Here is a 26129-nt window from a genome sequence, read left to right as displayed (position 1 = left end):
TATAATACATTATTTCACCTGTTCCCCTCACATCAAGCAAGGAAGCTGCCCTCACTCATGGCTGGGCAGGCAGGGCACAATTGAGTGGCCTGAACGCACAGCACAGGGCTCGTTCCCTTTTCCGATGTCCTGTCAGAAACGTGAGTGTGGCCATCCCAGAAGAGGTGCTCAGGGTCCTGGCTCTGTATTACTCCTCCAAGAACAGTGTTTAACGGGTGCTCATTGCCCAATGCAGCCTCAGCTGGCACCTTTGCCACTGTGCACCTGCAGGACCCTAGCAGATACTGGTGCCAGGGGACAGGACATGTTCACTGTGGGATACCAAGTGCCTGCAAGATGCACCAGTGAGCCAGGGGGTAAGGAGGGCACATTGAATTACAGACCGGACAGCTTAACTTCATACCCGGAAAGATAACGGAGCAAATAATTAAGCAATCAATTTGCAAACACCTAGAACAGGGGTAGACAACCTGCAGCACGTGAGCTGATTTTCAATGGCACTCACGCTGCCCGGATCCTGGCCACTGATCCAGGGGGCTCTGCATTTTAATTTAATTTTAAATGAAGCTTCTTAAACATTTTAAAAACCTTATTTACTTTACATACAACAATCATTTAGTTATATATTATAGACTTATAGAAAGAGATCTTCTAAAAACATTAAAATGTATGACTGGCATGGGAAACCTTAAATTAGGGTGAATAAATGAAGACTCAGCACACCGCTTCTGAAAGGTTGCTGACCCCTGACCTAGAAGATAATGACGTGATAGGTAACAGTCAGCATGGATTTGTCAAGAACAAATCATGTCAAATCAACCTGATAGCTTCCTTTGACATGGTAACAAGCCTTTTGTATGTGAGGGAAGTGATAGATGTCGTATATCTTGACTTTAGTAAAGCTTCTGATACTGTGTCTCATGACCTTCTCATAAACAAATCAGGGAAAAACAACCTAGATGGAGCTACTATAAGGTGGGTGCAGAACTGGTTGGAAAATTTTTCCCAGAGAGTAGTTATCAGTGCTTCACAGTCATGCTGGAAGGGCATAACGAGTGGAGTCCCGCAGGGATCAGTTCTGGGTTCAGTTCTGTTCAATATCTTCATCAGTGATTTAGATAACGGCACAGAGGGTACACTTATAAAGTGTGTGGATGATACCAAGCTGGGAAGAGTTGCAAGTGCTTTGGAGGGTAGGATTAAAATTCAAAATGATCTGGACAAACTGGAAAAATGGTCTGAAGTAAATAAGATGAAATTCAATAAGGACAAATGCAAAGTACTTCACTTAGGAAGAAACACTCAGTTGCACACATACAAAATGGGAAATGACTGCCTAGGAAGGAGTACTGTGGAAAGGGATCTGGGGGTCATAGTGGATCACAAGCTAAATATGAGTCAACAGTGTAACACTGTTGCAAAAAAAGCAAACATCATTCTGGGATGTATTAGCAGGAGTATTGTAAGCAAGACACGAGAAGTCATTCTTCTCCTCTACTCTGCGCTGATTAGGCCTCAACTGGAGTATTGGGTCCAGTTCTGGGTGCCACATTTCAGAAAAGACGTGGACAGATTGGAGAAAGTCCAGAGAAGAGCAACAAACGTGAATAAAGGTCTAGAAAACATGACCTATGAGGGAAGATTGAAAAAAAAAACTGGGTTTGTTTAGTCTGGAGAAGAGAAGACTGAGGGGGGACAGTTTTCAAGCATGTAAAAGTTTGTTATAAGAAGAAGGGGGGAAAATTGTTGTTCTTAACCTCTGAGGACAGGACAAGAAGCAATGGGCTTAAATTGCAGCAAGTGCAGTTTAGGTTGGACATTAGGACAAACTTCCTGTCAGGGTGGTTAAGCACTGGAATAAATTTCTTCGGGAGGTTGTGGAATCTTCATCATTGGGGATTTTTAAGAGCAGGTTGGACAAACACCTGTCAGGGATGGTCTAGATAATACTTAGTCCTGCCCTGAGTGCAGAAGACTGGACTAGGTGACCTCTTGAGGTCCCTTCCCGCCCTATCTGAGGAAGTGGGTATTCACCCACGAAAGCTCATGCTCCAAAACGTCTGTTAGTCTATAAGGTGCCACAGGATTCTTTGCTGCTTTTACAGATCCAGACTAACACGGCTACCCTCTGATACTTCCCGCCCTATGTTCACTCTGACAACAGGCAGGGCATAGAACCTGCCTGCCCTAGCATGGGGCACTGGGTTCACTACACAGGTAACTGACCTCGTTGACTAGGCCAGATGCCTTTGCTCCCTTTTCCTTGGTTGCATTGCTGGATATGGGGAATGAACATAACTGCATACGGGCTGAGAGCTGCAGGGACAGCAGAGCCTAATGCCTCTGAAATGTGTTTTCATTAATACTCAGATAGCAGTCTGGGTGGAAACAGATGCCTCATCTCCCTGCTATGTGGCTACACACTACCCTCTCTCACACAGCCTCCCCACACATGGGCAGTCACCTGCACACAGACACAACTCTGTCTTCTCATCAGCCTTTCCACTGCCTTCTACTTCAGTGTGAGGTGCTATTCTCCCCCCACAGCTGACCCACAGCCCTGAGCCTGCAGATGTAAGACAATCGGAAACAATTGCATCCAACCAGCAAGTGGCCCCCATGTGAACAGCTGAGCTGGTGTGGGTTGCATTTGAGCACACAGGAAAGGATACAGTTTGCCAAGAGCAAGCATAATTCCAGCTCTTGCTCCTGGCTCCTAAGTGACTGGCACAGGGAGGGTCCTCAGGAGGGCTGGGGAACGTGCTACTGGGGCAGGGGGCCACACATTCTGCACCAGGTGTTTCACTTCTATCCCCAGCAACTTGCATTCACCCCAGCGAGCAGCTTAATAGCTTGGATGGGCCTGTAGATGTGCGGACTCACCCCTATGGCACCTCCTGCTGGTTATTCCTGGGAATTAGCTTGTTCCAGCTCTGGAGCGCCCTCTGCAGGCCAGTGATCTGCCTGTCCTCTGGCCCCCGTGTCCCTCCCAGGACCCAGTGCCCTTTTAGCTGGGGTGCTGCCCCCTGGCAGCAGCTCCTCAGTCTTAGGGTCTCCCCTCCCTGGGGAACCCCCACCCACTATCCCCACTTTGCCTCAGTTTTAGCTACTGCCAAGTCTCCATCTAGTCCCCGTTCCCTGGGACCGACTGCAGTAGCAGTATCAGCCACTCATCATAGGCAAAGGGGTTTGGACCTGCTGCCTTGGCCTACCCCTGGGCTGCCCTCTGCAACCCCCCCATGCTAGGCTGCGGCCTGGGGCTTTCCAGGCTGGAGCTTCCCAGTCTGTCCCCAGCCCTGCTCCACTCAGGTAACTTGTCCCTAGCTCCCTGCAGTCAGGCCCCTCTCCCTCTACAAGCAGAGGAAGGCTGTTGACTCCTGGCTTCTCTGGCCTTCTTCTAAGGCCCTGTTGCTCAGTTTGGGGCGTGGCCCCAGCTGCAGCCACTTCCCCCAGTCAGCCCGGGTTTTACCTTGCCCTCTGCAGGGCTTTTCTAACCCCTTCCAGGCTGGAGCGAGTGGTCACCCTGCTACAGGGCCACTCTCCCAGCTGGCACCTCAGGTTTCTTTAGCTAACAGATATCCTGCTCCTCCTGCATGCCCCCACCCTGGAGACCTGGACTGACCCTTCCTGCCCTGTCACTGGGACAGAGAGAAAAGGGTGGGAGGTAATAGAAGTTTGAGAACCGGGGCACACCTGACACAGCGGCGTATTATCACCTAGGCCAACAAGGCCTAGGCCTAGGGCAGCAAATTTGCTCGTGACCCCCACCCCAACTCTGTGCTTTCCCCAAATCCCCAGCCCACTTCGTCGCCTAGGCTTCCCTCCTTCCATCTCCCTCCCAGGCTTGCCGCGCAAAAGCGCTGGGAGGGAGGGAGAAGCGAGTAGCGGTGTGCTTGGAGGAGGCAGAGCAGAGCAGAGGTGAGCAGGGGCCTGTGGGCGCAGGGAGTAACCTGGGGGGGCCGGGAACCGCTCCCTGCCCCAGCTCACCTCTGTGCCACCACTGCCATTCCCCAAGCATGCCACAACTCCCCTTCTCCCCCCTCCCACCCACCCAGGCTTACCACAGGGGAGAAGAGGTGAGCTGGAGGGGGGCAATTTTTTGAGGGCCTAGGGGTGCCAAATTTGTTAATCTGCCACTGACCTGATGGGGCTTCAGCCCCACTCCTGCTGAAGTCCCAAGCCCCAGAAGGTGTGCCCCACAAGGCTGAGTCCCCAAGAGCCCCCTCTTGCAGGGTAGAAGGCCCTACCCCACCACCCTGCTGCAAGGCAGAGGTCCTGAGCCCCTTTCTCAGTCTAGTAGGTGGAGAAAGGGGAGGCGTGGGGGGCTCCAAGAGTCACACTTTAATCGTAAAAGTGCTAGAGCCGCAGTTTGGCCAAGTCTATAGTAGATCATCTCCTGTTGGTGAGACAGACATGCTTTGGAACCACCCTGAGCCCTTCTTCAGGCCCTTCTCACCAACAGAAGTTGGTCCAGTAACATATTCCCTCCCCCACCTCGTCTCTCTAGCATCCCAGCACCGCCACGACTACAGGGCTGCCCAGAGGATTCAAGGGGCCTGGGGCAAAGCAATTTTGGGGGTTCTGTAGAATACTATATTCTCATGGGGGCCTCAACAGGGCCCGGAGTCTGGGGCAAGTTGCCCCACTTGCTCTTCCCTCCCCCCCCAGGTGGCCCTACATGACTATGGATGTCATTGCAGAGCCATTGGCCATATCTCTGAAAACTCATGGTGAATGGGGGAGGTCCCAGATGACTGGAAAAAGGCTACTGTAGTGCCCACCTTTAGAAAAGGGAAGAAGGAGGATCCGGGGAACTACAGGCCAGTCAGCCTCACCTCAGTCCCTGGAAAAATCATGGAGCAGGTCCTCAAGGAATCAATTTTGAAGCACTTAGAGGACAGGAAAGTGATAAGGAACTGTCAGCATGGATTCACCAAGGGTAAGTCATGCCTGACTAACCTAATTGCCTTCTATGAGGAGATAACTGGCTCTGTGGATGTGGAAAGCAGTGGACGTGTTATTCCTTGACTTTAGCAAAGCTTTTGATATGGTCTCCCACAGTATTCTTGTCAGAAAGTTAAAGAAGTATGGGCTGGATGGATAGAAAGCTGGATAGATCATCGGGCTCAGTAGGTAGTGATCAATGGCTCCATGTCTAGTTGGCAGATGGTATCAAGCGGAGTGCCCCAAGGGTTGGTCCTGGGGCCGGTTTTGTTCAATATCTTCGTTAATGATCTGGAGGACGAGGTGGACTGCACCCTCAGCAAGTTTGCAGATGACACTAAACTGGAAGGAGTGGTAGATACGCTGGAGGGTAGGGATAGGATACAGAGGGACCTAGACAAATTAGAGGATTGGGCCAAAAGAAACCTGATGAGGTTCAACAAGGACAAGTGCAGAGTCCTGCACTTAGGATAGAAGAATCCCATGCACTGCTTGGAATCAAGTGGCTCGGCAGCAGTTTTGCAGAAAAGGACCTAGGGATTACAGTGGAGAAGAAGCTGGATATGAGTCAACAGTGTGCCCTTGTTGCCAAGAAGGCTAATGGTATTTTGGGCTGTATAAGCAGGGGCATTGCCAGCAGATCGAGGGACGTGATAATTCCCCTCTATTCAACATTGGTGAGGTCTCATCTGGAGTACTGTGTCCAGTTTTGGGCCCCACAGTACAAGAAGGATGTGGAAAAATTGGAAAGAGCCCAGCGGAGGGCAACAAAAATGATTAGGGGGCTGGAGCACATGACTTATGAGGAGAGGCTGAGGGAACTGGGATTGTTTAGTCTGCAGAAGAGAAGAATGAGGGGGGATTTGATAGCTGCTTTCAACTACCTGCAGGAGGGTTCCAAGGAGGATGGATCTAGACTGTTCTCAGTGATAGCAGATGACAGAACAAGAAGTAATGGTCTCACGTTGCAGTGGATGAGGTCTACGTTGGATATTAGGAAACACTATTTCACTGAAAGAGTGATGAAGCACTGGAATGGGTTATCTAGGGAGGTGGTGGAATCTCCAGCCTTAGAGGTTTTTAAGGCCTGGCTTGACAAAGCCCTGGCTGGGATGATTTAGTTGGGGTTGGTCCTGCTTTGAGCAGAGGGTTGGACTAGATGACATCCTGAGGTCCCTTCCAACCCTGATATTTCTGATACTATGATTCCACAGCACTGCATCCTTTCACTGAAAGTCCAGATCAAGCCCTTCTGCTAGGGAGATGGGCATCAGGAATGTCAGACTGATTTTAACAGAAGCCTCTCAGAGCCTGGCAGTGACTCCATGCCATCTGCTGGGCTGGTCGGAGCACCCAGCATACCCACAGGAACAGGGATCACTGGGCCAGGAGGGGAAAGCAAATGCAGGTCTTCCCTCCTCCCCACCCCCCCAGTGTTAGTGTGACAGGGAAGCCTGCAGTGAGGACAGCTCGCAGCATGCTAAGTGTCATCTCCAGAATACCAGGAATAATTGCAGGGAAGCTGGTAGAGGCCTCTATATTTAGTCTGCCTATCATTTTCCATTATCAAAAACTCTGGTGAGCCTTTTTTGAGAAGCTCCAGCACTTCCATTGTTTCCAGCTGGTCTCTGAAATTCCTCAGGGAGAAAGCCCTGGGGGCAGGAGCATGCCTTTTCTTTTTCCCTGTCCATTCAGCTTTGGCTGGGATACACCATTTCCCTGCTCTGGATTGTGTTTCTCCAGAAAATGTTGGTATCAGGCCAAACAAATGACTGAACAAGAACATTCTCGACAACTGGGCCCTGCCACCACAGTAGCAGAGGCTGCAGTGGGAGGTGCTGGAGTAATAGCTGGCCCTGGATCTGCACCCATTGGGCCTTGCACATGGTCCTAGTATCCCATCCTCCTCTCCTGGGACGTCACATGGAGCATCACCTCCTAGGGGGATGGGACAGAAAGCTGGAGCCTACCTCCTTTACACAGCAGTGCCTACCCACAGGGGCACAGCCCATCCCCACTCTTCTCCCCCAGGGATAACAGCCTTCTGCTGCTATCCTATGTAATTAGTCCTGTAGTTCAAGTGGTGTAAGTCATTGCTGAAGACTGGGCTGGAGCCCTACTGGTGACACATGATATGCTGATCAGGGGCAGCTCTAGGAATTTTGCCACCCCAAGCACGGCAGGCAGGCTGTGGGACCAGCGGATGCTTGGCGTGCTGGGGCCTGGAGCTGCCCCTGATACTGATGACACCTAATTGCACATAACAGAATTTATTTCTATCTTTTTCAGACTCCCCAGGAAATTGCACACAAACCCCCTACATGAAAAGAATGTTCCAGTTGCAGAGCCAAGCAGTCAAACCTTAGGAAAGGCCAGGTTTACGACTGCTTGGGCACCCTTGACTCTGCCCCCTTGTGCATGACGACCCACTCCTTGATGGCAGCACCCCATGGGCCCCTCTCTCACTCAGTGCAGGGGCTCTAAGCTGTAATTCTGGCATTTTCTGACTTTTGAGTTCTCCACTCTGCAACCTTGAACATGTCCCTTTAATGTCACAGAGCGAGAAACCGGAGACAGGCGGAGCCCTTCCAGGGGGACAGCTCCAGGCACGACCCTCACTGCAAGGCAGAGGGGACGGCAGGTGCATGCCGACCTGCGCGGCCAGCCATAGAGCCCAGGAGTCCTGGGCCCTGCACCCGATCCCCGGCGTAGGGTCCTGTGGCCTCCCAGCAGCTGGGCTGAGCTTCCCCTGAAGCCCTGGCAGCCCCGGGGCTGCTCCACGTATGAAGGGGGCGATGGCACCAGCTGCCCAGGCAGCACTGAGGAGCGAGCCCCCGGTCCTGGCGCACAGGGGCTCCTTGCTGCGCTCGCCCCAGCAGTGCCCGCCCACAGGGGCGCGGCCCCTTTAAGAGCCCCCGCGGCGCCCCCTGGCGGGCCGGGTCGGTGCGGCCGCAGCCCGCTCCCCGCGGACGGTTCGGGGCGGCGGGCGGCATGTACCGGGGCAGGGGCGCGGGCGCGCGGGCGGCCGAGCCCGGCTCCGGCTCCGGCTCCGGCTCCGGCGCCCCGGGGCTCAGCACCGCGCAGCTCCGCGGCCTGCTGCAGGACGAGCCGCAGCTGGAGCGCATCGTGCGGCTGAGCATGAGCAGGAAGGTACCGGGACCGGGCGCGGCTGGGGCTGGGGCTGGGGCTGGGGCTGCAGCGGCGGGGCCGGGCCGGACCGGATCCGGCTGGTGCCGCCCGTCCCCCGGGATCCTTTCCCCGGTGCCTCCCTCCGCCTGCGCCCTCCCCTCCCCCCCCCCCGGCTCCTTCCCTCGTTCTCCCCGGCCCCCTCCATCGCCCCAGATCTTCCCCCCGGTGCTTCGCCCCGTCCCTCCCCTCGGGCTCCTTCCCGCCCCGTCCCCTTTCTTCCCCCGGGCTCCCTGCATCCCCCCGGCTCCTTTCCTCCCATGCCCTGTCCCCCCACCCCCCCCAGCTCCTTCCCCCCATGCACCCTGTTCCCCTCCACCCCAACATCCCCCCCGTCTCCCTACATCCCCCCCGGCTCCTTTCCTCCCATGCCCTGTCCCCCCCACCCCCCAGCTCCTTCCCCCCATGTACCCTGTTCCCCTCCACCCCAACATCCCCCCCGTCTCCCTGCATCCCCCCGGCTCCTTTCCTCCCATGCCCTGTCCCCCCACCCCCCCAGCTCCTTCCCCCCCATGTACCCTGTTCCCCTCCACCCCACCATCCCCCCTGTGCCCCATCCCCTCCCTGTCTCCCTGCATCCCCCCGGCTCCTTTCCTCCCATGCCCTGTCCCCCCCACCCCCCCAGCTCCTTCCCCCCCATGTACCCTGTTCCCCTCCACCCCAACATCCCCCCCCGTCTCCCTACATCCCCCCGGCTCCTTTCCTCCCATGCCCTGTCCCCCCCACCCCCCCCAGCTCCTTCCCCCCATGCACCCTGTTCCCCTCCACCCCAACATCCCCCCCCGTCTCCCTACATCCCCCCGGCTCCTTTCCTCCCATGCCCTGTCCCCCCCACCCCCCCAGCTCCTTCCCCCCATGCACCCTGTTCCCCTCCACCCCACCATCCCCCCTGTGCCCCATCCCCTCCCCGTCTCCCTGCATCCCCCCGGGCTCCTTTCCTCCCATGCCCTGTCCCCCCCATCCCCCGCAGCTCCTTCCCCCCATGTACCCTGTTCCCCTCCACCCCAACATCCCCCCCGTCTCCCTACATCCCCCCCGGCTCCTTTCCTCCCATGCCCTGTCCCCCCCACCCCCCAGCTCCTTCCCCCCATGTACCCTGTTCCCCTCCACCCCAACATCCCCCCCGTCTCCCTGCATCCCCCCCGGCTCCTTTCCTCCCATGCCCTGTCCCCCCCCACCCCCCCAGCTCCTTCCCCCCCATGTACCCTGTTCCCCTCCACCCCAACATCCCCCCCCGTCTCCCTACATCCCCCCCGGCTCCTTTCCTCCCATGCCCTGTCCCCCCCACCCCCCCAGCTCCTTCCCCCCATGCACCCTGTTCCCCTCCACCCCAACATCCCCCCCCGTCTCCCTACATCCCCCCGGCTCCTTTCCTCCCATGCCCTGTCCCCCCCACCCCCCCAGCTCCTTCCCCCCATGCACCCTGTTCCCCTCCACCCCACCATCCCCCCTGTGCCCCATCCCCTCCCCGTCTCCCTGCATCCCCCCGGGCTCCTTTCCTCCCATGCCCTGTCCCCCCCACCCCCCAGCTCCTTCCCCCCATGTACCCTGTTCCCCTCCACCCCACCATCCCCCCCGTCTCCCTACATCCCCCCAGGCTCCTTTCCTCCCATGCCCTGTCCCCCCCATCCCCCCCCCAGCTCCTTCCCCCCATGTACCCTGTTCCCTTCCACCCCACCATCCCCCCCCGTCTCCCTACATCCCCCCGGGCTCCTTTCCTCCCATGCCCTGTCCCCCCCACCCCCCCAGCTCCTTCCCCCCATGCACCCTGTTCCCCTCCACCCCAACATCCCCCCCCCGTCTCCCTACATCCCCCTGGCTCCTTTCCTCCCATGCCCTGTCCCCCCCACCCCCCCAGCTCCTTCCCCCCCATGTACCCTGTTCCCCTCCACCCCAACATCCCCCCCCGTCTCCCTACATCCCCCCGGCTCCTTTCCTCCCATGCCCTGTCCCCCCCACCCCCCCAGCTCCTTCCCCCCATGCACCCTGTTCCCCTCCACCCCACCATCCCCCCTGTGCCCCATCCCCTCCCCGTCTCCCTGCATCCCCCCGGGCTCCTTTCCTCCCATGCCCTGTCCCCCCCCATCCCCCGCAGCTCCTTCCCCCCATGTACCCTGTTCCCCTCCACCCCACCATCCCCCCCGTCTCCCTACATCCCCCCAGGCTCCTTTCCTCCCATGCCCTGTCCCCCCCATCCCCCCCCCCCAGCTCCTTCCCCCCATGTACCCTGTTCCCTTCCACCCCACCATCCCCCCCGTCTCCCTACATCCCCCCGGGCTCCTTTCCTCCCATGCCCTGTCCCCCCCACCCCCCCAGCTCCTTCCCCCCATGTACCCTGTTCCCCTCCACCCCAACATCCCCCCCCCCGTCTCCCTACATCCCCCCGGGCTCCTTTCCTCCCATGCCCTGTCCCCCCCCCCACCCCCCCAGCTCCTTCCCCCCATGTACCCTGTTCCCCTCCACCCCAACATCCCCCCCCCCGTCTCCCTACATCCCCCCGGCTCCTTTCCTCCCATGCCCTGTCCCCCCCAGCTCCTTCCCCCCCCATGTACCCTGTTCCCCTCCACCCCAACATCCCCCCCGTCTCCCTACATCCCCCCAGGCTCCTTTCCTCCCATGCCCTGTCCCCCCCCCATCCCCCCAGCTCCTTCCCCCTCGAACCCTGTTCCCCTCCGCCCCATCTCCTCCCTGTCTCCCTGCCATACCCGGTCCCCTCCCATCCCCTCAGCACCTCCCCCCCCCATCCCCCTCCTTCCTCCCTATCTCCCTGTATCCCCCGGGCTCCTTTCCTCCCATGCCCTGTCCCTTCCCATCCCCTCAGCACCTTCCCCCCCCAATACCCTGTTCCCCTCCACCCCACCATCACCCCTGTACCCCATCCCCTCCCTGCATCCCCCGGGCTCCTTTCCTCCCATGCCCTGTCCCCTCCCATCCCCTCAGCACCTTCCCCCCCCATCCCCCTCCTTCCTCCCTGTCTCCCTGCATCCCCCGGTCTCCTTTCCTCCCATGCCCTGTCCTTCCCGTCAGCACCTTCCCTTCCCGTACCCTGTTCCCCTCCACCCCACCATCCCCTGGCTTCTTTCCTCCTGTGCCCCATTGCCCTCCATGGGGCATCCCTCTCCTCCCAGTTTGGTCTGGCCACACTCTGGGGCTGCCCCGGCCTGTAGCCGCCCATGGGAAGGGACGGGGGTGCGCCATGCGGGGCTCAGATGCTGTGAGGATGAAGGTGAGATCACACCTGGCTGGCAGAGAGGCAGGTGCTGTGAGGGTCTACACTGCAGCCCCTTACCCAGGTGATGGGGGTTGGGGGCCAGGCTGGGCTCCCCAACACTCTGTCCGTAAGGGTCAGCCAGGGGGGAAATGGAGACAACTCATTTAATGTAAACACCAGCATCCTTCGTATTTCCCGGCAGTCTCCTGGGTGGGCCCTGTGGCAAGGCCTGGCTGAGCCTCTCAAGGCACCGCTGGGGTGAGCACACAGCTGCAGGGACTTCACCCCCTCCGAGCTTAGTGGGACCAAACACTCCTCCCACTCAGCCCCTCGACCAGCCCCTAGCACCTAGCCTGCAGGGATGGCTGGGGCAGACTCCATCCTGTAAACTCACCCCTAGCTGCTCCCGTCCTCCCCTGGTCTGAGTGTGGGGGAGTCTGAGGGGGGCTTTTGTCTGCTCCCTTTTGGCACTTTAGAGGTGGCTTCCCAAATCTCTCACCCCTTCTGCCCCAGGCCAGATCCTGGGCCTTGCTAGGCACCATGCTTTCCTCCTCAGCCGCCTCTGAGAGCCAATCCCTCTGCCACCACTTAGCACTACTGCTGTTGGTCTTGTGCCAGGCTAGGGCAGCTGCCAGGAGGGGAGGGAGGCAGGCAGGCAGACCACATGCAGCTGGCACTTCCATGGGGAGATTTGTCCTGCAAGGCTCATGATCTGGCATCCCCGGGACCTGGGTTAAGAAGAAGAGGTAGGAGACCAACAGAGGGGAACACCAGCTGTGGGAGCGTAGAGCCTTTCTCTTCCTTGTCTCCCCACAGTGACCAGTGCCTACTGCCTCATACCTCTTCCTGGTCATGCTGGAGATGTTGGGGCAGGTGATGCTGTATTGGGCCTTGAGTCTCTTCACGGCATGGCTGGCCCAGATAGCGAGTCAATAATATACCAGTGAAATGCGGAAACCCATATTAATGTTGCAAAAGGAAACATGTCAGGCCAAGAAATGCAGAAGTCCGCACTCCCAAACGTTGTCGCTTTACCCATATTACACATAGGGAGTATTTTTGGTTTCTAGGTAGGCTGTTAAAGATTTACTTCAAGCTGCACAGGATGTGCTGTGTGGGCTCTGAGGCCCGTGACGCTCTCATTTCCTGAGTGTGCTGTGGTTTAATTTTCAACATCGAAGTTATATCAATGAGGGCCTTTGCCTTTTGTTCTTTAATTCATAATCAACAACAGAGTAAAGTTGAATGAAGATCAATATTGCAGGAATTCTTGAATACATTTTTCAGAGATTAGTCCTCAGGCAAGGACTTATTGAAGGATAACAAGGAAAAATCATTCAAAATTAATTTTAAAAAAAAATCTTACGCAAGTCTCAAAAAAGCAGTTGAATTTGCTCAAATTGATGCAAGACTAATTGTTAAATAGAGATGAGATTAGTCGTCTAAGAAGGATCAAATCACAAAAACTGAATGGGAGCTAATGGAACCCAGAAAGTTTTTCCCATTGTCGTACTCAGAAGACATGTCATGCTTTTGAGCTTTGATTAATCCGAGCTTGGCAGGGAAGAGAAGGGAGGGCAAGAAATCAAAAGCATCCTTAAGCAAAAATAGTTGTTTCCATCTAGCGTGGGTGGGTTTAGATATATTTGGAAAGATATTTGCTTGTTATCATACGTAATGTTTCCATCTTTTTCTTGACTATTACCATACCCCTTATCTCAAAAGATGTGTAAATGTTACAGTAATAGGATGGAGGGAGAATAGATTTGTCTAAAGATTTCAGTGCAGAACCTTTATTGGATATCTTGAAAATCTTAGATAGCCAGAGGAGAGGATTACAATCTAGCAAAGAATTTAATAACAGGGAGAGTTAGAAGCTCCCCACCCAGATATCAAAGCCAAATCCAATATTCTTGCTCCAATCTTCTCGATTTGGTATATTCCAAGGCAGTGAGGAATTACCTTTAATTAAGACTCTAGTTTAGTGTCTTGATGCTTCCTGTGCTTCCATATCAACAAAGTCCTTCTCTGTCATTTGGAATTGAGTTTTTTCTGGGAGATTTACAGTGTTGACTTTGTCACCTAAAGATTTGCTAATTACCGGGTGGGAGCATGGGGAGCTGTGGGAATTGGTCTGAAGTCATTACTAGATACAGTAACTTGTTCCAAAGGATTGGACTTTCTGTTAGCCACCCTGACTACTCATAGTGCTAAAAGCTAATGTAGGCCATGGTGAGGATTGGAGCTACCAAGGGAGCTTGCCTTGGGCTGGGTAATTAGGTAGGAAGAGTCGCCATGGTCCAAAGAGTTCCCCATCATCTCCAGCTGGACCAGCAAAATATCCCAAATTGTAGGCCTGGGTCAGCACGGGGAAAAGCTAGGTGTGAAGGGAGAAAAGGGATCCCTCTCCCAAAGCCAGTGTTCCCCTCCAGAGGCCTGCTTGCCTTTTGTTAAATATATAGATTAATGTGAGGGTACTCCAGGGGGTCCGCGAGTCCTGTCCAGAGCTGCCGGCCCCGCTGATCAACTCCTCCCTATCCATCCAGTGCCTCCTGCATGCCACGATAGAGCTGTTCAGTGGCGGGCAGGGGGTGCTGGGAGGGACGGGGCACGCTCGGGGAAGGGGGCGGAAAGAGGAAGGGTAGAGGTGGGGCCATGGGGGGGGAGAGGAGTGGAGTGGGGGTGGGGTCTGGGGCTGAGCGGGGGTCTTGAGAGTCTGCAAAAATTTTAAATCAAAATGAGGGTCCTTGGGCTGCTAAAGTCTGAGAACTGCTGATCTGGATCCAAAGGGGGTGCACAAGAGGATCCTTGGGGGTGCGCTGCAGGAGGAGCCTCTATTTATTTATTTTTTTGCTTCGGCAGTTTGGGTGGGAGTCCGAGGTTTTTGTTTGTTTTTGCAGGGGGGGGGTGCTAAATTTTTTTTTTACTGATAGGGGTGTGCGATCAAAAAAGTTTGGAAACCACTAATCTAGATCATAGGTGCCAAGGCCAGATGGGACCACTGTGACCGGCTAGTTTGACCTCCTGTATTACACAGGCCAGAGACCTGCCCCAAGTAATTCCTGTTGCAGATCTGTTAAATCGAGATTGGAGGTTTTTCTTATTGCCAGTGACCCTTGGAGAACCCACCATGACCCTTGGTACATTGTTCCAGTGGTTAATTAGCCTCTTTCCCAAAGCCGGTTCCTCCCTACCCTTTGGTACGGTGGGGGCATCACTGAAAACAACCCCAGAGGAAGTGCTATGTGGATCTTTCTGTCTGCACTTTGTTGGCTTTCTGGCCAGAATGTAGAGCCAAAGAAATTGCCCCCAGAAGGTGCTGACAGAATGCACCAGCAAATCCTCATGCCTATCACATAGCTTCTAGGACAGACATGAAAAGCAATTCCTCACTCAATATCCCACCCACCCCCAGCCCAGCTGAGTAATATTTCCCAGGCTGCCACCAACAACTGCAGGGACATGGCATGTCAGTTCCAGGGAGGGTTAGTGTCCAGCAGCCAAGCACCTGCATTTAATGTCCTTGCAGGTGGTACTATTGCAATGCTAAGTCTGCAAGATCAGATATTCCAGCACCAGAATATTCCCAAAGTTCAGGTTGTTTGGGAAAAGGTAACTTATTCCCATTACATCAGGGCTTGAAGAATTCCTAGGGTCCGTGCTTGCAGAGAGTGGAATGTCTCCCTGGTGAGTTTGAAGACCTGCACCATCTATTTCTGCAGAGTTTAAGCTTTCAGTAACTGACAAATGAAAATCCTTATGGTTGTGAAGAAAACCTTTCAAAGACAACCGGTGCAGGGCTGTGTGACTGAGCCTGCAGTCAGCTCTAGAGCTTCTGCTGCTGCTCTGAGCTTTGCCAAGCATTTGAAAATTAGTCAGTTACGCAGTGGTTGTGCAGAACCATTTGAGCATCAGTGATCATAACCAGAACCAACTCAGTTTCACTCTGCTGCTGCTTGGGAAAGGTACAGTTGCTGGAGTTACTCAGGGTAGAAAAATGGGAGCTGAGAGTAGCAGCTGCCTCTCCACCTCTTGATGCAGACAGTGCAATGGAGACTGACCCCTCCCCGCATAAGATCAGCCAGGAGGCTCTGACAAGTCAGGGGGGAACAAGACAAGAATCTCCTTTTACCTTCAAGCAGCTGAGAGGGAAGTGGGAGTGCTTCAAATTACAGGAACTCCTCACTTAACGTAGTTATGTTCCTGAAAAATGCAACTTTAAGCGAAACAATGTTAAGTGATTCCAATTTCCCCATAAGAATTAATGTAAATGAGGGGGTTAGGTTCCAGGGAATTTTTTTTCACCAGACAAAAGACTATCTTATATTGTCATAACTATAAAGGGAAGGAAACAGCCCTCCTGTGTTCAATACTATAAAAGCTCTCCTGGCCAGAGACACCAAAATCCTTTTACCTGTAAAGGTTTAAGAAGCTCAGGTAACCTGGCTGACACTTGACCCAAAGGACCAATGAAGGGACAAGATACTTTCAAATCTTGGTGGGGGGAAGTCTTTTGTTTGTGCTCTTTGTTTTGGGGGTTGTTCGCTCTTGGGACTAAGAGGGACCAGACATCAATCCATGCTCTCCAAATCTTTCTGAACCAGTTTCTCATATTTCAGACTTGTAAGTAACAGCCAGGCAAGGCGTGTTAGTTTTATCTTTGTTTTCTCAACTTGTAAATGTTCCTTTTGCTAAAGGGTTTACCTCTGTTTGCTGAAACTTGGAACCTAAGGCTAGAGGGGGTTCCTCTGGGCTCTTTGAATCTGATTACCCTATAAAGTTATTTTCCATCCTGATTTTACAGAGATGATTTTTACCTTTCTTTCTTTAATTAAAAGTGTTCTTTTTAAGAACCTGATTGATTTTTTTCCTTGTTTTAAGATCCAAGGGCGTTGGATCTGCACTCACCAGGAATCTGTGGGGGGAAAGGAGGAGGAATGATTAATTTCTCCTTGTTTTAAGATCCAGGGGTTTGAATCGGTGATCACCAGGAACTTGGTGGAGAAGTCTCTCAAGGCTACTGGGAGGGAGATAGTCTGCGGGAGAGGTAGACAGAGTTTCCCAAATAACTCTTAAAGGATTTGGGTGGTGGCAGTAAAACCAGATCTAAGCTGGTAATTAAGCTGAGAGGTTCTCATGCAGGTGCCTACATCTGTACCCTAGAGTTCAGAGTGGGGAAGGAACCTTGAGACACAGACAGACACACACACACACACACAAAGTTTTAAACAAACAATTTAATACTGACATTAGCCCCCTTCTTCCTCACCTCCCCCCATCACACACACAGCAAACAGGAGTCTCAGGGAGCAGCTCAAAGGCAGAGGGCAGGAGCGGCACATGGCAATGGGGAGAGGGACAGCTGCAATTGCTAGCCTGCTGGGCAGCTGCTGCACAGAGAACTTAGGGGAGTGGGGAGCTGATGGGGGGGCTGCCGGTCCCTCCTTGGTAGTCCATCGATCCAATGATGACAAAAAGGCTGCTGGTCCACCCTGGTTCCAAGCCCCCACCAGCTCACTCCACCAGGCTGCTCTTCCTGCAAGCAGGGACAAAGCAGGCAGCTGCCAAACGACCTTAGAAGGGAGCATTGCACAACTTTAAACGAGCACGTTCCCTAATTGATCAGCAACGAAACAAGGTTAACTGGGATGACTTTAAGTGAGGAGTTCCTGTAATCAGACACAATTTATCTGAGCCAGAGGATGACATGAAAAGTGGAGCCTCAGCATGGCCTGGGGCTGACATCCTGCTGGAAATCCCTGCACCAGCCGCTGGGCGAACAGGGAAGCTGAACTGCTGCCTTGACCCTGCAGGTAGTTACCCTTCTCTCTTCTGACCGCCAGATCCCTGGCTGGTAGATGGCCAGTTCATTTTCCAGGCTCTGCACAGGAATGCTAGTGCCTCTAGAATTAATTGTGAAGGTTCGTTAGGCTCTGATGTGCTGGGATATGTTCCTGGAGAATCAGGTCAGATTATTTTTAGTCTTTCTCAGCCTGTTTTCCAGCATCTCTTCCCCGGGCCTGTCAGAAAGCAAACCCATCTCCGTGGTTGGCTCGTGCCTGTGCGTGGGGGGGATAGGGAGTGTTAGCCTGTTTAGCCCTCGGAGAAGCTGTCTCACTCATTCAAGATGTGTGGAGTTTTTGTGTAATTTCCCCCAGGCCAGTTGGTGTGTGGGGCTCCTACCCATGTGGCTGGATTTTAATGCAGCTGCAGCCTCTTGCCAGGAACTCTGCCCCCGGCCCCCACTGCTTCTGGGGAAGCCGGGGCGGAGGGAGCAGAATGGTACTGAGAGGTGGAGCTGGTAAAAGGTCTTATTTTGATAAGGAGCTGGCTGCTCTGGCCAGTGCTCTGGTTAACACCCTTTGTACTTGGCTGGCTGAGCTGTGATGGGCTGGTCAGTGAGGTTAGCGTTAGAAGAGCGTTGTGGGGCTGGCAGTGTGCTGAGGGGTGTTTTCTGGAGGGTGAGGTTAGGCCCTGCAGGTGGTGGTGGCATTGAGTTGTGGAGTGGCTAGCTCTGAGCTATGATGTCCCTGCAGTTTCAGAGTTTGCAGCTGGAACGGGAAACGTGCCTGGCTTCGAACCATGCCCTGGCCAAGGAGAACCTGTCCCTGCAGCCGCGGCTGGAGAACGGCAAAGCCTCACTGGCCATAAAGTACCAGGAGCTGCGGGAGACAAGGGAGGCGTGTCAGGAAAAGCAGCAGCGAGTGGGTGAGTGGAGCCACCCTGTGTCCCTGAGGGCTGCTGTCCCCAGGCTCTGGCTCTGGGATGCAGAGAGGGAGTCGGCTCTGGCCTGTTACTCACTGGCTGAGCCCTGCCTTGATGGCCATTGCAGGAGGAGCTTTTGGCTCACCAAGTGACAGCCCCCCAAGGGCAGGAACAGGCTGGGCGATGGGGTTGGAGGCTTCTCCTTGGACTAGCCGGAGAAGGTGGCTGGAGCCCATTGCAGGGCTGGGTTCTCTTGTATGTCCCTGTCTGAAGCTGCTCTCCCCCCAAGCAGAGACCTGCCTGAGGAAGTGGAGCCCACAGAGCGCCCTGAGGCAACTCCAAGCTGCTCTGGAGGCAGCCGAGGCGGAGTCGGAGGTGAGTTTGCAGGACCTGCTTTGCCATTGACTTGCCTGACTCCGGACACCTTGTAGCTACTCAGCTTCCCCCCACTCAGTCCCTGGGATGTCTCAGCAGGGCTGGATTAACTTTTTCTGGGCCCCGGCGCCAAACATATTTGTGGGCCCCCCGGGGCAAGGTGCAGGGGGGGCGGGATGGTCAGTCTGCAGAGTGACAGGCGGGCTGGGGGCTATGAGGCACAGCACAGGGTGGGGCGCCCCGCCGCTCGCAGCCCAGCAGGAGGGCGTTGTTCACGAACCTGCAGCTGCCAGACGCACACTAGCCTGCCCAGCCCTGTGCTGCCAGCCCCTTCCCCTGGAGGGTGGGCCCGCACCACACCGCCCACTTGCCAAGCGCCCTACCCTTGTGCCCAGTGCTCCCTCGCCCAGAGACCTCCACCACAGATCTCTATGTCCAGCCCCCATCCCTCCCAGAGACATCCCCACTGGCCTCCTACCACATCTGCACAGCACCCTGCATGCCACACTGCTCACCCAGTGACCCCCCATAGACCTGCCCACTGCCCACCCCCTTCCCCACAGACCCACCATCACAGCTACACAGCATCCTGCACACCTCACCCAGTGACCCCCCATAGACCTGCCCACTGCCCACCCCCTTCCCCACAGACCCACCATCACAGCTACACAGCATCCTGCACACCTCACCCAGTGACCCCCCATAGACCTGCCCACTGCCCACCCCCTTCCCCACTGGCCTCCTACCACATCTGCACAGCACCCTGCACGCCACACTGCTCACCCAGTGACCCCCCATAGACCTGCCCACTGCCCACCCCCTTCCCCACAGACCCACCATCACAGCTACACAGCATCCTGCACACCTCACCCAGTGACCCCCCATAGACCTGCCCACTGCCCACCCCCTTCCCCACAGACCCACCATCACAGCTACACAGCATCCTGCACACCTCACCCAGTGACCCCCCATAGACCTGCCCACCCCCTTCCCCACAGACCCACCATCACAGCTACACAGCATCCTGCACACTACACCCCTCACCCTGCCCTCTCCCCATAGACCTGCCCACTGCCCACCCCCTTCCCCACAGACCCACCATCACAGCTACACAGCATCCTGCACACCTCACCCAGTGACCCCCCATAGACCTGCCCACTGCCCACCCCCTTCCCCACTGGCCTCCTACCACATCTGCACAGCACCCTGCACGCCACACTGCTCACCCAGTGACCCCCCATAGACCTGCCCACTGCCCACCCCCTTCCCCACAGACCCACCATCACAGCTACACAGCATCCTGCACACCTCACCCAGTGACCCCCCATAGACCTGCCCACTGCCCACCCCCTTCCCCACAGACCCACCATCACAGCTACACAGCATCCTGCACACCTCACCCAGTGACCCCCCATAGACCTGCCCACCCCCTTCCCCACAGACCCACCATCACAGCTACACAGCATCCTGCACACTACACCCTCACCCTGCCCTCTCCCCATAGACCTGCCCACTGCCCACCCCCTTCCTCACAGACCCACCATCACAGCTACACAGCATCCTGCACACCTCACCCAGTGACCCCCCATAGACCTGCCCGCTGCCCACCCCCTTCCCCACAGACCTACCATCACAGCTACACAGCACCCTGCACGCCACACTGCTCACCCAGTGCCCCCCATAGACCTGCCCACCCCCTTCCCCACAGACCCACCATCACAGCTACACAGCATCCTGCACACCTCACCCAGTGACCCCCCCATAGACCTGCGCACTGCCCACCCCCTTCCTCACAGACCCACCATCACAGCTACAGAGCATCCTGCACACCTCACCCAGTGACCCCCCATAGACCTGCGCACTGCCCACCCCCTTCCCCACAGACCCACCATCACAGCTACACAGCATCCAGCACACCTCACCCAGTGACCCCCCCATAGACCTGCGCACTGCCCACTCCCTTCCTCACAGACCCACCATCACAGCTATAGAGCATCCTGCACACCTCACACCGTGACCCCCCATAGACCTGCCCACTGCCCACCCCCTTCCCCACAGACCCACTATCACAGCTACACAGCATCCAGCACACCTCACCCAGTGCCCCCCCAGACCTGCCCTCCCCCTTCCTCAGACCCACCATCACAGCTACACAGCATCCTGCACACTACACCCCTCACCCTGCCCTCTCCCCATAGACCTGCCCACCCCCTTCCTCACAGACCCACCATCACAGCTACACAGCATCCTGCACACTACACCCCTCGCCCTGCCCTCTCCCCATAGACCTGCCCACCCCCTTCCCCACAGACCCACCATCACAGCTACACAGCATCCTGCACACCTCACCCAGTGACCCCCCCATAGACCTGCCCACTGCCCACCCCCTTCCTCATCACAGCTACACAGCATCCTGCACACCTCACCCAGTGACCCCCCCCTAGACCTGGCCACTGCCCACCCCCTTCCTCATAGACCCACCATCACAGCTGCACAGCACCCTACACACCTCACCCAGCGCCCCCCCCATAGACCTGCCCACCCCCTTCCTCACAGACCCACCATCACAGCTGCACAGCACGCTGCACACCTCACCCAGCGCCCCCCTATAGACCTGCCCACCCCCTTCCTCACAGATCCACCATCACAGCTGCACAGCACCCTGCACACCACACCCCTCACCCAGCGCCCCACCCCATAAACCTACCCACCCCCTTCCTCACAAACCCACCATCACAGCTGCACAGCAGACTGCACACCTCACCCAGCGCCTCCCTATAGACCTGCCCACCCCTTTCCTCACAGACCCACCATCACAGCTACACAGCATCCTGCACACCTCACCCCTCACCCAGTGACCCCCCATAGAGCTGCCCACCCCCTTCCTCACAGACCCACCATCACAGCTGCACAGCACCTCATATTCGTAAGGGGATTCTGCACCAAACAATTTAAAATTCTGCCACAAATAAAATTTGCCCTCCCGCACTCACCAGCAGCGCAGCTGGGAGCCAGCGGCACTGGAGCTGGCTGGGGCTGGGGCACTCCACTTACCACCACCCAGCGAGTGCAGGGCAGGCCCGACCCCTGCTGCAGTGCTCAAGGGAAGAGGTGGAATGGGGGTGGGGCTGGGGTAGAGCAGGGGTGGGAAGAGGTGGGGGCAGAGCGGGGGCGGAATGTGGGGGAGGTGGGGGTGGAGCGGGGTGGGAAGAGGTGGGGGTGGAGCGGGGGTGGAATGTGGGGGGCTGGGGCGGAGCAGGGGTGGGAAGAGGTGGGGGTGGAGCAGGGGTGGGAAGGACCGGGGGCGGAGCAGGGGTGGAATGGAGGTGGGGCGGAGGCGGAGCAGGGGTGGGAAGAGGTGGGGGCGGAGCAGGGGTGGGAAGAGGTGGGGGTGGAGCAGGGGTGGAATGGAGGTGGGGTGGGGGTGGAGCAGGGGTGGAATGGAGGTGGGGTGGAGGCGGAGCAGGGGTGGGAAGAGGTGGGGGTGGAGCAGGGGTGGGAAGGACGGGAGGCGGAGCAGGAGTGGAATGGAGGTGGGGCGGAGGCAGAGCAGGGGTGGGAAGAAGTGGGGGTGGGAAGGACGGGGGGCGGAGCAGGAGTGGAATGGAGGTGGGGCGCAGGCGGAGCAGGAGTGGAATGGAGGTGGGGTGGAGGCGGAGCAGGGGTGGGAAGGACTGGGGGCGGAGCAGGGGTGGAATGGAGGTGGGGCGGGGGCGGAGCATGGGTGGGAAGAGGTGGGGGTGGAGCAGGGGTGGAAAGGACCGAGGAGCGGAGCAGGAGTGGAATGGAGGTGGGGCGGGGGCGGAGCATGGGTGGGAAGAGGTGGGGGTGGAGCAGGGGTGGGAAGGACCGGGGGTGGAGCAGGAGTGGAATGGAGATGAGGCGGAGCAGGGGTGGGAAGAGGTGGGGGCGGAGCAGGGGTGGAATGGAGGTGGGGCAGGGGCGGAGCATGGGTGGGAAGAGGTGGGGGCGGAGCAGGGGTGGGAAGGACCGGGGGCGGAGCAGGAGTGGAATGGAGGTGGGGCGGGGGCGGAGCAGGAGTGGAATGGAGGTGGGGGCGGAGCAGGGGTGGGAAGGACCGGGGGCGGAGCAGGAGTGGAATGGAGGTGGGGCGGGGGCGGAGCAGGGGTGGGAAGAGGTGGGGGCGGAGCAGGGGTGGGAAGGACCGGGGGCAGAGCAGGAGTGGAATGGAGGTGGGGCGGAGGCGGAGCAGGGGTGGGAAGAGGTGGAGGCGGAGCAGGGGTGGGAAGGACCGGGGGCGGAGCAGGAGTGGAATGGAGGTGGGGTGGAGACGGAGCAGGGGTGGGAAGAGGTGGGGGTGAAACGGGTGGGAAGGACCGGGGGCGGAGCAGGAGTGGAATGGAGGTGGGTGGAGGCGGAGCAGGGGTGGGAAGAGGCGGCGGTGGAGCAGGGGTGGGAAGAGGCGGCGGTGGAGCAGGGGTGGGAAGAGGCGGGGGCGGAGCAGGGGTGGGAAGGACAGGGGGCGGAGCAGGAGTGGAATGGGGGTGGGGCGGAGACGGAGCAGGGGTGGGAAGAGGTGGGGGCAGAGCAGGGGTGGGAAGGACAGGGGGCGGAGCAGGAGTGGAATGGAGGTGGGGCGGAGACGGAGCAGGGGTGGGAAGAGGTGGGGGCGGAGCAGGGGTGGGAAGAGGTGGGGGCGGAGCAGGGGTGGAATGGGGGTGGGGCGGAGGCGGAGCAGGGGTGGGAAGAGGTGGGGGTGGAGCAGGGGTGGCTTTCCTAGCCAGCTGGGGGATCGGACTGGCTGGGGCCCTTTCTGACTCTGAGCCTGGTGCCGCTGTCAGTACTGTCTGTCAGCGATGGGAGCTGCGTGGAGCTGGCCACCGAGCCATGTGTCACCTGCGTCCTCTCAGGAGACTGCATGTGCCATGGGTGAAATCCTGACTCTGCTGAAGTCGATCTCAAAACCCCCACTGACTTCAGGATTTCACCCCCAAAGCATCCTCTCCTACAGCTGCCCCATCGGGTTCCTGGGAGTTCCCTGCTGCTCTGCATGGCTCCTGCCTGCTCTCTGGCTCATTGTTGCTGTAGGTCTCGGAGGTCCCATGGGCCCTCCCAGATTTGTGTGTTCCTGCCTCCTGCCCCCACCCCAGGCTGACATCTCATTCTCCGTGCCCCACAGGCGCAGGTGGAGATGTTCCTGGGCCGGGAACTGCCCCTGGATGCCTTCCTGGAATTCTTTCAGGAGAGCCGGATGCTGTCCCATCTCCGCAGGACACAGGTGGAGAAACTGGAGCAGCTCCTGCAGAAGGAGAAGCAGCCCAGGTGGCTCCCCACGTGCTGCGAGGGGCAGCGAGCTGCCCCGCTGAACCCAGCCCGAGCCCAAGTTGCCCTGGTGCAAAACGCAGCCTCTCCCAAGAAGCTCCAGCTCCGCTATGGCTACACACCTGCCCTGCTGGTGCCTTCTGACGCCATCATACCATTCCCTGTGCCCGTTGCCCCTCCTAGCCGAAACCTGCCTCCCCTGGCCTCTTGCTCAGGCCAGTCGCCACCACCGCACTCCAGCATCCCATGCCTGGGCTCCCCTCTGCGTCTGATTGGACACATCCCCCTGCTCAGCCCGCGGCCTTTCCGTGTGCAGCATGCGCACCTGTCTTACCCACAGAAGCAGGAGCCGCCCCACCGGTAGCTGTTGGGGCGATGAGATGTCCTCAGACCCAAGTCCTTGACACAGCAGCCGGCCAGTGCACGTGAGCTTTCTGTGCTAGAGAATGGACGTGAACCAAACACCGCCCCTGCCAGCTGGGCGGCGCGAAGCCGTTCTTCACTCCCACCCTGCGTTCTCAGGAAGCCTCCAGGGGGCGCTGCAGTCTGCGGGGGTGATGTAATGAACTGCTCCAGGATGCAGCTCCCGGGGGTCTGTGTGGCTGCCACGTGGCCAGAGGGGGAGCGTCAGAGGCAGCCTGGAAGGGGCTAATTATAATGGGCAGATGTTGCACGGGGGCAGCAGGCTAGGGGGAATTCAAGCTGAGGTGAGGGGGGTTGTCAGATGGCAGTGTCAGTGGGCGCGCAGCAGGCCTGGGTGGGTCGGGGGATATACAGCGTGGGGGCTGGCTGGCAGATTACAGGCACAGGGCAGGATCCCAGCTGCCCTGCATGGGTTGGAGGTGAATGCGGATGAGAGGAGGCTACGGTGACAGGGAGGAGGGCCACAGCAGGTCCGTGGGGCACAGAGGGGAATGCAGACCCAGGCAGGGGGCTGAGGTTACAGTGAGCAGGATAAGAACAGGGCCATGTTGGGTGCAGATGACTCATGGAAGGAGGGCTCCTGCTGTCTCCCTCCCCTTCCTGCTCTGCCAGCCTGTCTGTGTGAGAGAGAGCGAGAGAGGGGCACGATAGCCAGGGGCAGGGGTGTGGGAGGCGTGAGGGGCAGGGCTGAGGACGACAGTGCAGGGCCCTGGTGCCATGCTGTACAGTGTTAGGGCCTCCCAGGCAGGTACGTGGTAGTTTGTCGGGGAGCACGGGGCACCAAGATCATTTTCCAAATAAAGGCACTTTCCAGTCTCTGTTCTTGTGCTGTGAGAGGAGGGGAATTTGCCCTCCCAGGCAGGTCACTGAGTGCCCTTCGCAGCAGGAGGGATCCCAGCGTCCAGCACTGAGCTTCGAGGAGTGGGGAGCAGTGCCCTGTGCTGCAGGGAAGAGGGGGCAGATGGGGGGAGGGCTGTGCTGGGGAGGGAGCCGTTTAATCCTGGCTGGCATTGTGCTGTGCTTGAGGAAATGGAAGGGACTGGGGGAGAGGGGGGAGTCTGTGCTGTGGGAAGGGGAGCAGCTATGGCAGATTGCTCCACGGGGCACCAGAGTACAGCCTGGGGGAAATGGCAGATGCGCTAGGATGTAGGAGGGGCTAATGGAGTGAATGAATTTATCAAAGGGAAATCTTGAAAGTCTCCATTGTCCCTGCTCCTTCTCCCCGCATCTCTTCTCTGGTGCTGCGGTGGGAGCTACACCCCTGTTCCCCTGGGTGTCCCAGGCCTTGCTGTGATATCCAGACTGCACTGACTCCCTGCTCAGTACAGCCCAGCAGCCTGCTGCCAGGGACAATGGAGAGAGAGGTCGATTTGTGGCCCTGTCTGTCACAGGGATCTCAGGTTTCCCCTAATGGCAGTATCTGTGGGCCCTTCTCCCAGTGGCTCTGCGTCTCTCTCACCCTTCACTGAGTGTGTAATTGTGGTAACCAGAGACAGCCCTCTCATCCCTGGGAGCCTCTGTGCCGGAGGGAGGAGAGTACCTAGACAGAAGCCTCCCACCCCTGCTGCCGCGTGGGCAAGCTCCCAACCCCTAGTGGCCATGGAAGCCCTATAGTGGGTCTCACCAAGCGTGGGCTTTTTAACTCCAGTGTCCTCCTGCCAATGTTACATCCCACTTATGCTTCCCCTGCCATGGAGGAAGCATTATTATCGCTTACTGCCCTGGCTGAGCCCCCAGCGATGTTCTGCAGTTGGTTGTACTGGATCCCACCTTTGGATCCCTTATCCTTGTAAGCCAACTGGGGCAGAGCAGTGCCAAGGCACTGGCTCTAGTCCTGCCTCTCAGGCACATTGCTGAGGAGCAGACTCTATCCCTGGCACTGAGGGACCCTGCAGTTCAACTGCCCTCAGCTCTGAGAACCTGCCAACCTGTGCATGCTATCCCCAGAGTCCATCCTCCATGTGTGGTCGGGGTTATAATTTAGCTCTGTGGGGACTATGTG

The 26129-nt window shown here is 57.4% G+C and overlaps 2 protein-coding genes across 3 annotated transcripts in view; one reads left to right on the top strand and one right to left on the bottom strand.

The window, feature by feature from the left end:
• LOC127037472 (uncharacterized) overlaps positions 1-26129 on the bottom strand; it is a 269283-nt gene that overhangs the window by 63199 nt on the left and 179955 nt on the right. The window lies entirely within an intron of this gene.
• On the top strand, positions 7936-24945 carry VPS37D (VPS37D subunit of ESCRT-I). 2 transcript variants are annotated; one of them, XM_050929221.1, is made up of 4 exons: positions 7936-8094; positions 17878-18049; positions 18336-18421; positions 23562-24945. In XM_050929221.1, the coding sequence occupies exons 1-4, from the start codon at positions 7936-7938 to the stop codon at positions 24066-24068; spliced, it is 924 nt and encodes a 307-aa protein (XP_050785178.1). In that variant the 3' UTR covers positions 24069-24945. The 2 variants fall into 2 exon arrangements, with proteins under 2 accessions (XP_050785178.1, XP_050785179.1); XM_050929222.1 differs by lacking the exon at positions 7936-8094 and having other exon boundaries at positions 14035-18049; positions 18339-18421.

The sequence above is a fragment of the Gopherus flavomarginatus genome, chromosome 19, assembly GCF_025201925.1.
Source record: "Gopherus flavomarginatus isolate rGopFla2 chromosome 19, rGopFla2.mat.asm, whole genome shotgun sequence".
NCBI classification, from domain to species: Eukaryota; Metazoa; Chordata; order Testudines; family Testudinidae; genus Gopherus; species Gopherus flavomarginatus.
This window is presented reverse-complemented; position numbering and strand designations above follow the sequence as displayed.

Excerpts from the sequence above, each read along its gene's own strand:
- VPS37D (XM_050929221.1), top strand. The coding sequence starts at position 7,936 with ATGTACCGGGGCAGGGGCGCGGGCGCGCGGGCGGCCGAGCCCGGCTCC. Across the intron at positions 8,095-17,877 it reads GGCTGAGCATGAGCAGGAAG|TTTCAGAGTTTGCAGCTGGA; the intron begins GTACCGGGACCG and ends ATGTCCCTGCAG. Across the intron at positions 18,422-23,561 it reads CAGCCGAGGCGGAGTCGGAG|GCGCAGGTGGAGATGTTCCT; the intron begins GTGAGTTTGCAG and ends CGTGCCCCACAG.